The 10,733-nt window shown below is 41.7% G+C and overlaps 1 protein-coding gene across 1 annotated transcript in view; it reads left to right on the top strand.

The window, feature by feature from the left end:
• pik3r6a (phosphoinositide-3-kinase regulatory subunit 6a) overlaps positions 1 to 10,733 on the top strand; it is a 29,877-nt gene continuing 19,144 nt past the window's right edge. The window contains exon 1 of the mRNA XM_088928088.1: positions 1 to 325. Within this exon, the coding sequence (XP_088784214.1) occupies positions 247 to 325 (79 nt within the window). The 5' untranslated portion in view covers positions 1 to 246. The remainder of the gene's footprint in view (positions 326 to 10,733) is intronic.

Below are 10,733 nucleotides of genomic sequence, written 5' to 3'. Positions count from 1 at the left end.
ACCGCTGTAGTGAAACCTCGAGCCGCAAATTCCACACACACCCTGTGCAACAGCTAAGCAGATGTCAACATCAGCACGTTGTTATCTCCTCGTATTGTTGGTTTTTATTTTTGGCCATGGACTGCTCGGCGTACTATCATGAAGTATGTAAAGAAAATAAAAACGCCATCTGAGTGACATAGATTTTTTTTTATTTTGAGATTATTGTCGTGTTCATCGGTTTATTGTTAAAAGTGAGCCGGGAGAATGGAAAAAGAGAAGACATCGTCGAAACGGTACGGGTCTTTGGAGTGTACAACGTGGAAAGACGACGCAGCGAAAGCCGGTAAGCGAGGTGTGACAGGAGCGCAGCCTCTGGGCGGGTGGACCGCAAAAAGTGTCCTTGAAACACAGGATCACTTTCTCCACGTTTTTGTAGTTAAAAGTCAACAAGACACCTGCAATATGTACGTGCAAAGCAGGTGTGGATGTTATAAATGTTTACTTGCAACCGAATCCATTCTTTAGAGTAGTCAACCTCAGTGCCTTACGTTTAAAAAAGTCCTAATTTCCTCCTACTGACATCTGTCAAAATACTCCACAAAGTGTTGAGCATTATTTTTATTATTAGTACAGCGCATAACATTGGGTGTTTTCTGTGGCTTCTAAAATAAAAACAGGCTGCGGTATAACCGATAAGGATAACTGATAACAACAGACATCTTTATGAGTAAATTGCTATCTGGAGACCTAAAAACTAAAATATGCAACACACTGTACTTCTCTCGGTGAAAAGTTCCCCAAACGTGTTTCATTTATATATGTTGTTACTAAAGCTGTTGCATTATTTAAATAGCATTGTTATTTCTGGAGTGAACCTCGTGTTTATAGATTATGCTCAATGACTACAGTTCAGATGAAAGCTTATACTGTAAGCATATAGCCTATATAGACTGCAGAACACGTTTGTCTATTTTAAGGAAATTATTTTTTTCTCAAAAACACTACATCTTCACCACATTGCACCTTGTAACTTATCATTATTATTTTACTGTGTCTTTGAGGTCAACAGAAGAAGCGATAAAGGTTCATAAAAGACAAATAATTTTTAACAAGCTGGACTCATTAGACGGCATGAGGGTCCGTGAACCGACAGTCGTCAATTAATTTTCACCTTCAATGACTCCAGGGAGAGAGACGCCGTTAGGAATGTGGACGATTTCGTGCCGTTTTTACATATTTCACGATAGAGGGTCATTCAAAATTGTCTTCTCACCCCCTACAATTTCACAATCGCAACGCTGAAGTAAAACTCGTTTTTGTCTCTCGCTCCCTCTCTCGCTCCCTCGCGCCGTCTCGAAAAAAAATGCATTTATTCAAATTTCTTTGGCTGATTTCTTACCTTTAGGGTAAGTTAACGTGGTCTAAAAATCGTTCAGAGAAATATTTGTTTTTCGGGTTGTAACATCCTGACACGTATTATGAGGCGGCGGTGGATATGTCTTTGCGTTGCATATTAAATGTGATGATTTAATTGACAATGTTTGGCGTAGATCACGTGGCTTAGTTTGCATTCATATTGCAGTAACAGAATGTACACACCTGGGTCTGGTGGAGCGGTCTGGTGAAGGATATTACTCACGGAAACATCAGTACCGTTTCACACCTGGGCTTTGAAGCCCTTAGTCTCAGTTTAGGTGGGACCCCGGAAACCCACTACTCTACACTGCTGATTGTGTCCCAGGATGGACCTGTTCAAATGTCTCTCCTGCCTCATGCCTGAAGCTCAGTCTTGTAAGCACACATGCAATCTGAGACACAGAGTGGGCTATAAGCAGAATCTGCAGGTTTTGTGTGTATGCCTTACAATAGTAGTGGGGAAAAAACACAAATTAGCAGTTGAATCTTTAAAGATTGATCTTTATCTGATCTTTAAAGTGCTGTCTCAGGAATTCATGACAGTAATGACCCAGTAGCAGGCAGTTTCAAGGCAGTGGAGAAGCTACTGTACTGAGCAGATGAACACAGTCTATATGTATGTACTTGGGTTGCTGCAGCCAGATGAACAGCCAGAAGAAAAATAATTATTCTGTCATTTTGCAAAGCAGGTCTTCAAGTAAATGTGAACCTTGAAATTGAACCTACTGGACAGTGTTGCACCATTAAACTAAGAAATCACACATTTATGACCCTGCGAGAATTTTGCAAAGCCCACATAGAAAAGGACATGACGTATGTTGTTTAAGGAAAGAGTTTTTAAATGAAATGTTTAACTACGGTTGTTATTTTGGTGAATGAGAGGTTTTCCTCTGTTTCTCTTCTCTGGCTTTCAAACACTCAATGCTTGTAATTGACTGCAGCTGTTACATGTATGGAGCACGTATTCTGTCATTATTTTAGTTGTACAACTGTGCAATTCCCCATGGAAAAAAAAGTGAGTTTAAAATATCAAAGCTCCTCTGTTAGTAAAGCTTTTGTTTTTCAAGATCTTCATTTATCACCTGGGGCACTTTGTTCATTTTCCCCTTTTCTCAAAGGACTTGGTTCCTTTAATCTTGCCGAAGAGTGAATTTCACTCTTAGCTATAATATTGTAATGTGTGTCTGCCTTTCTCCACCTGGTCTATCAATACTTTTCTGCTTTTGGTTCACTGGTTCAACACCGTGACCCTGAAAAAGGATCAAGATTCTGTTTTCTTCTCCTGTCCGAATACCTTCACTAGAAGGTTTGAATGAATTGTAGGCTGAGCAGAAAGTTCTAAAAGAAATCTTAGTTTATCTTCTGTAAATCAATCCAGACAGATCTGTTCTATGTTTCAGTGGTTTTAAGGACCATTATGAATGGAGCAAGACATTTCCTTCTGTGCTAATGGAAATAGGAGAACAGTTGTAAAACATTGTTTAATTTATATCAGAGAGGGGGGTGCCCTGTTGATACTGCTGTTCTTCCCTTACTATAAGCGCTGGCGTGGCTTATTTCCGCTGATCTAATTTCCTCCCACCCTCAAAGATGTGCTTTATTTGGCTTTTCCAAATTGTCCTGCTCTCCACGGTCCTGCAACAGTTGAGACCGGTGTCCCATTGTCAGGCTGTCACAGCCCTCAGCTGGGACAGCTGCCTTCCTGATAATGCACACATAGAAAGCTGTAGGGACTAGAGTACCATGGGTTTTTGTGCTGTAGTTGTAACTCAAGAAGGTACATTATAGAGATACAGAAAGGAGCCCTTTTGTCAATGAGTCTTGTCAATTTTGTCAAGCTAGTTGGAGATATTTATTATACGACTAAGAGTTCACATGATTGTTGGATGTATAACATTCTGTTTCCTTTTTCCAATGGAAAATATTTCCCAGTGCTTGCGTGGCCTTGTGAATTCTGTTCCCAGTGCGGCTTGCAGAATCCAGCGGTATTTGTGTTGGCCCTCAATCTGACTGACTACATGCCAGAAGACTTCAGAGAGATGGAATCCAAGCAGTGACCGCGGCTGTCTGACAAAACAGCAAGATCAGAGACAGCAGAGCTTTTTTTGGTTTGCTTTTAATTTACAAATCATTTAGCCGAAAACTGACAGCATTATTGCAGTGGAGCAATAGCCCAGTTGAGTGCAGATTTGCTTTTAAAATAAAAATAGAAATAATGTGCATGATTATTCTTTCCTTGATTTGTCACCTGTTAATACCATGGAGAATACCGTTGTTTTTTTATGGAGAAAATGAAGGTTAATTTCTGGAGAAAATAGAATACATTGTCTTGGTTCCGTACTTAGCTGACAACAGCAGGACTGAAAGCAGGTGTTTAAAGTCATCTGAATCTCCACATGACATCACAGCTCAGAGCTGCATGTGGCTCAGTGGACACTTGCTACTAGTCATTACTCTACAGTTCCTGCTTGGCCACACTTGTCCTGTGGATGCTACTGGAGACAGGTGTTGCTTGTGAAATTGAACCCTATCAATCTCCTCCAATAGTTTGACAGCTGCTGTTGTGAGGATGTAATCTTTATCCAATTTATACCTTCAGATCATTCTGAGGGTCTTGGGTACTGCATAGAATGCCCTTTTCAGGAAGGAAAAAAGCCAATTCCTGTACGTGTCCTTTAAAAGCGAAAAAGATAAAAATATAAATAATAATAAACAGTAAATTCTAGTGTGTAAAAGTCATATTTCAGATTCAATTTGAAAGTGCTGACAGAATCACAGTCCGGTTGTCTGTGCTTTGGAGAGTCATACTGCAGTCCAGGCACTCAGCAGCAGAAGGCACAGTCACCAGTTTTTCAGTGACAAATCTTTAGGAATCCTGGGTACTGGGATCATACACTGCAAGGAGAAGAGTGAGGCAAGAATAGGTCTGTCACCATCTTTGCAGTAATTCACTAAGCTAAACTGTTCACAGCTATAATTTGCTAATTACTACTGAGTAATTTTTTGGCTGATGCTTTTCACAGAAATAGTTCCAAATGCTGGATCCACTTGAGCAAAGTACCTCTCTCAGGGGAACAATAGATGTGTCTCAACTGGGATTCGATGCTTCACAACCTGCCAGTTACAAGTCTAGATAGAGCCCTGACCTCTGCTTTCTTACAATGAAATAAGAAATCTTAAAATAGACTCCAAATTCCAGAGTGAGCCTGCAATCATAGTGCAAAAGTTGTTACATGTTCATAGGCTTTATACTTTATTAAAACCGAGACAGCCAAGTTCCAAACATGCAGCACTACAGCCGATTGAGGAAAATCTTCTACAGTATGTTAGAAATTGCAGTGTGTGGTACAGAGAAGGGCTGGAGGAGTTTGAGCAGTGCTGTTTACAGTGATTTACCACCTGATCATGAAAATGAAAGGGTAAACAAGAATTGCTTGAAAGTTTTTGTTATGGGCCAACATAAGTGGACCAGGTTTTATTTAAATTGGCACAAGCTAACATTCTCAAATCTCATCGCATTGACCATTTAAAACTCCCCATATAACCAGCAGGATAAGATCTCCAGGATCAAAGGTGTAAAACCGCTCAGTAATGGCTTCACAGGAAGACTTTCAGATCTGATTTGCTGTTTGTCATTACATTCAAAACTGTTTTAATTGGAAACAACACTGTTTCACTCCGATGGACAATCGAATAACCTGTTTGTAATTAAAACGCCTCCAGACTCTTTTTGAATGTCTCAGTGACCCAGCAGACTCAACATGACTCAGCAGCTGCAGCAACATGACAGCACACCTACACCTCACTGTATAATAAAGCACTTCTTCTAATGCTCTTCCGTCTCATTCAAGAATATACTGCCGAGGCCCCGCTGTGGAAATTATTTGTGATGTGCGTGACAAACTAGAATGGTAAATTAGGAAGACATAGGAGAGCCGAGGTGATCTGTTGAACTAATCGCGACAGTATTTTGGCATTTTCTCAAATGGGAAACCACCTGTTGAACTCGGCACCGCTGGTGTTAGATACAGATGTCCAGGATTAAGAGAGAGGGATGAAAAGGCAAAGGAGAACGATAAAGGTTTTCTGGTCCCCAGAGAGAACGAGAGCAGAGAGAGCGAGGGTGAGGGTGAGGACCAGCACTGGAAGTGAAAGACAGGAAAAGAACAAGTGTTTAGGCAACCCATGAGGAGGATGGAGTATTTCCTCATAGTAAGTGGAGATACCTGGCCTCTGGAGATGTACTGAAGCCCTGAGCATACAAGGATAACCCTGGACACAGAGTAAGTGAAGGTAAATGAAATATACATCAGAGAGACATATCAGCCAGCCCATGAGCTGAAGAGTTTCATGTGTCAAAGTTTAGTTTTGAGCACATTAAGCAAAGCGTTTTTAAAATGCTGTGTCACATTAATATTATTATTAACAATCTAGAACTTCCCTGAAACTAGGGGGCACTTCATTCCCCCAGCTTAGGAGTGTCCAATATCAACACCCACACTCAACAGATCTGCCCAGACAGCTCTTACAGTGGACCTGTTGAAGTGCTTTTAAAATGTTATAATCAATCATGCTGTTAAATATGTTTTGAGATCAGATTTAGTGTTGGTTTTGGGGTAACGTCCCAAGAGTGCTTTCTTTGAATGGAGTCTCTCAACCAGTAAAGTCTGAGGTGCACATCCCTGCACTCAAAGAGCTTTACAGGTAATGGGGATCCCCTCCGGCACTACCAATGTGCAGCCCCCACCTGGATGATGCGACGGCAGCCATAGTGCACCGGTACACTCCTCACACACCAGCTCTCAGTGGGGAGGAGAGCAGAGTGATGAAGCTAATTTATACATGGGAATTATTAGGAGGTCATGATCGATAATGGCCAGGGGAGGAATTTGGGCAGGATACCAAAGTTACATTTCCACTCTTTTCAAGAAATGCCCTGGAATTTTTAATTACCACAGAGAGTTGGGACCTCGGTTTTACATCTCATCCAAAGGATGGCACCTTTTTACAGTATAGTGTCCTCGTCGCTATACTGGGGCATTAGGGACACAGACCGCACGGTGAGCGCCCCCTGCTGGTATCACTAACGCCTCTTCCAGCAGCAACTTTAATCTTCTTACAAGGTCTCCCATCCAGGTACTGGCCAGGCTCACACCTGTTGAGCTCCATTGGGCTGCCAGCTGTGAGTTTCATTCACAAAGGGTGGTGATTTTTTGGACATGGTCTTCATGGCAATTTGGGTGGGACTTAGGATCACTGGTCCTCATTCTGGTCATTCTGGTGTTTTACAGCAAGTGTCAGCAATGCTCTTGACCTTACATCACTAATTGGTTCCGTTAAAGTTATGAGAACAGGTGGCCAGGCAACCCCTGGCCATAAAACACATTTAAGCTTCTAGAAAGGAGTAACACTTGGCCCTTGTCTTACTTTGCAACTGAGTGCAAAAATCAGCATTTGAAAGTAATCTCAGAACTGCAGATGTATTAAATAAAACATTCATAAGATAAATAATGTCAGTTTAAAATGGTTTAGTAAGCACCATAATACAGCGGATGAACCAATATGAACTAACTTTCATCACATCACTGGTGTTTAAATTAAACCCCCTACCTTCCCACAGCTTCCTCAAGGCTAGCAATTTGTCTCTGAATAGTCAGCATTCACCGCTTATAATGACTTAGTGACTGAGAGAACTGGCTAAGGAAAAGTGGAAGGTCTACAGTCGTCCCTTCTCAAACGCAATTATTTTTAGCTGATATTTCTAGGTAAACGTTTCAGAGAATGCTGCAAATTAAGTTGAATCAAGCCTCTCCACATCTGATAGAATAGCCATCAGACTGCAGCTGCTGTCAAAATGATGTGTGCTTTGCAAATTCAATGAGAAACTGTCACATGCAATTTATCTTGGCTGTTTATAATAACGCCACACAAGGCTATAGACCCAGTTTTCTGTTTAAACCTAAGTTGCATTTCTGATTGTGTAACTAAGGCTAGTATTCTATTACCTGTCTGGTATTGCATTGCTGCTCTTTTTGCGTTTTCTACTATGCATAAATAGATCGTCAAAATCCAGCACTATTTTGATTAGCTATTGTGTCCTTTTGGTTTTTCCGTAAATAGGATAAATAGGCAACATTACTCCTAAATGTAGTTTGTTTAGAGAGCACCTACTAATACAATGTCCATTTTACTGTATGTCCACCTTAAACAAATATTTCAGATATTTCAGTCTCACAGACAGCTAAGCAGAAAAAATGTTCTGCAGATTTTTAATACTTTTTGGGCTCATATAAAAAGGATTTCTTATGGTCATATCATTTCCAAGTCACACATTCTCTGTTGAATCAGATACATAACCATATTTTAAAGCCATGCAGCAGTGATGGTTCTGTATTGTACAATGCAGTTTGCTGATGCACTTTTTTGGTTTCATGCTGTTTTGGCTGCTTTGGTGATCTTCTTTTGCTTGAACGAATCTGTATGATTCAATATTTGAAAACTCATCCTCAGTTGTCTACTCTTCATTAATAAGAGACAGCGTAGTTTAGCCAGTTGCATAAATTTCTTGCAGTAAGTATATTTAACTGACAGTAAATTATATCAGTTTTTTTAAGAACATCCTGTATGTTACGGTAATGTTACCGGGTTTTTCCATTGCCTTTTGTAGCAACCCACCACTGTGTATTTCCCACTGCACTCTTCTGAAAACCGAGTTTCCAATTAGAGATTCAGTCTGCTGTCTACAAACATTTTTAAGGAAAGGCTTTTAGCCAGTCTGAGAAAAAAAAGGTATTGTCCCTATGGAAACCACAGTCATCTGGAGAAAATCAAAAGGCTGTGATCTTTGCTTTTTTGTTTCAGGATGCTGAAATACTCCTCTTGATACCTTGCTCCTCCATTTGGCTTCATTTGTGACCTCTATTGAAGAGCGATGGTATTTTATGAGTACATAAACATTTGTGACCATCGAGTAGGCCCAGGCAGCAGCAGTCTACACTCTGGGTAATTGACTTTTTTCTTTCTACAAGAAAGAGAAACAAATGAACTTGGAGCCCACATTCTGGCTAATCAATCCCCCCCCCCCCACCCCCCCAAAAAAGAAATGATTGCAGTACCTGGACAAGAAATACATTTTCAGTCACCATTCTTTCAATTGGTATCCATCTCAATTCTAGCCTGTTTGTGCTTTCAGAACTCTGCCAAGTTTGATTCAAGCTGAGATCTCCGAGAAACCATTTCCTTGGAAGCATTTCTTTGAACAGTCGTTTTCCGTGGGGAGCAGACATTTCTGTTTCATCCCTCAGCCATCATAAAGTGTCTGTAATGACCTGTTTTCCTGCTGATGACCACACATTGGCACTGGGAAGTCAACCATGGTGTATTTGCAGCTTTCTTATGATTTTACTATTCTTGTGTCCTGTATTAAATCTGTGGTATGGTTTCTCCCAGTTTGCATGTTGTAGTGTGCTGTACCATGACTTTACTCTAATTTGACTGTTTTAAGCATTTGTAAGGGACCTGGTTTAGATCTGTGGCAAAAGCTGGTTTCCTTTGCTGAGCCACGCTCTACTCTTCTTACAGGTTTCAAACCTTCGTCTGAGCTGAAGTGTCGCTGCTGTGATTAGAGATGGTACATAATTATTTCCTTTAGAGCCGCCATTGTTGGACTTAAATGAGTTGAGCCTCATTATGGCAATGAAAGGCAGTCCAGGAGGTCTGTTCCAGCTCGATATATTTTTTTCTCTGGGAGAAGGACAATTAAATTGTCACCTTGGCTGCCTTTTAAAGTGACGGTGTGATTGATGATTCACAGAACACAACGCGTGTGACATATTATACAGGTTGGCACCTTAGATCTACTTCGAGTAATAGCACACTGAGTGGCACAAAGGTTCAGGCAAAAACTTGAAGGATGAATCTCTAGTGGGAGTCTGACAGCCTGGGAGTACATTTTTAAATTTCATCTTAAGGTGGCGGGTGCCATGTCAGTCCTAGGAGCAACCTGAGAAGGAATTTAGAAGAGGACATTGACTGGAGGAGGGTGTTACTGTGAGAACATCCAGCGAGTGGCCACTGTAGATCTCTGCCCTAGCTGGTGCTGTTTCCCCATACTGTCCAGTCTGAAGTGTGCAATCTGCACTGTGAGTTAGATATGTTGAGGGGTGTTATAGCACATATCTTAAAATCGGCAGATCTTAACAAAGCAGATTCGCACAGAACCATAGGATAAGCCTAGCTGCTAAAAACAAATCAAAAATACTTTTTGAAAAACTCTTTTATTCAAAAACATTTTTCTCTTCTCAAAGGCCACAATTTTCCTCCTCCCAAAAAACTCACAATTTAACTGTCCATGGTCCCATCTGTTGTTTTGTTTCCTCACTTTCTGGGCTCCTTCTCCCACTGGTGCCACATTCAGCATTCGTTCTGACCCGTGTCCAGATAGCCTCCACTTCCTGGTTTTTCGAAGTGTCCCGACCAATTGTCTTCCCTCAGCTGGTCAGGTGATGGAACATGGCAGGTCCCCCCTCCACCCCAAGCTTTCTGGGAAATGTAGTTCAGATAAGAACTGGTACCTTGCCTGAGCCTACTGTCCTCTTACAGTTGTTGTAAGTGTAGGAGTGTTGGATCCTTTTATTAATAATAATAATAATTGCTTACACTTATATAGCACTTTTCTGGACACTCCACTCAAAGCGCTTTACAGGTAATGGGGACTCCCCTCCACCACCACCAATGTGTAGCATCCACCTAGATGATGTGACAGCAGCCATCAGTGGGGAAGAGAGCAGAGTAATGCAGCCAATTCATAGATGGGGATTATGAGAAGGCCATGATTGGTAAGGGCCAAAGGGAAATTTGGCCAGGATGCTGTCTTACCCTACTCCTATGCCAGCAGCCATATCACCCTGCAACTCACAACTGGCAACCCACTGCTGCTAAGCAGGTGTGAGCCTGATCAGTACCTGGATGGGAGACCTCTTGGGAAAAACTAAGGTTGCTGCTGGAAGTGGTGTTAGTGGGGCCAGCAGGGGGCGCTCACCCTGCGGTCCATGTGGGTCCTAATGCCCCAGTATAGTGACGGGGACACTATACTGTAAACAGGTGCCGTCCTTCGGATGAGACGTAAAACCGAGGTCCTGACTCTCTGTGGTCATTAAAAATCCCAGGGCGTTTCTCGGAAACAGTAGGGGTGTTACCCCGGTGTCCTGGCCAAATCATGACCAATCATGGCCTCCTAATAATCCCCCTCTATGAATTGGCTTCATTACTCTGCTCTCCTCCCCACTGAGAGCTGATGTGTGGTGAGCGTTCTGGCGCACTATGGCTGCTGTTGC

Source organism: Atractosteus spatula, chromosome 11 (assembly GCF_055471065.1).
Source record: "Atractosteus spatula isolate fAtrSpa1 chromosome 11, fAtrSpa1.hap1, whole genome shotgun sequence".
NCBI classification, from domain to species: domain Eukaryota; kingdom Metazoa; phylum Chordata; class Actinopteri; order Semionotiformes; family Lepisosteidae; genus Atractosteus; species Atractosteus spatula.
Note: the sequence above shows the minus strand (reverse complement) of the source record. Positions and strands in the feature narration are given on the sequence as shown.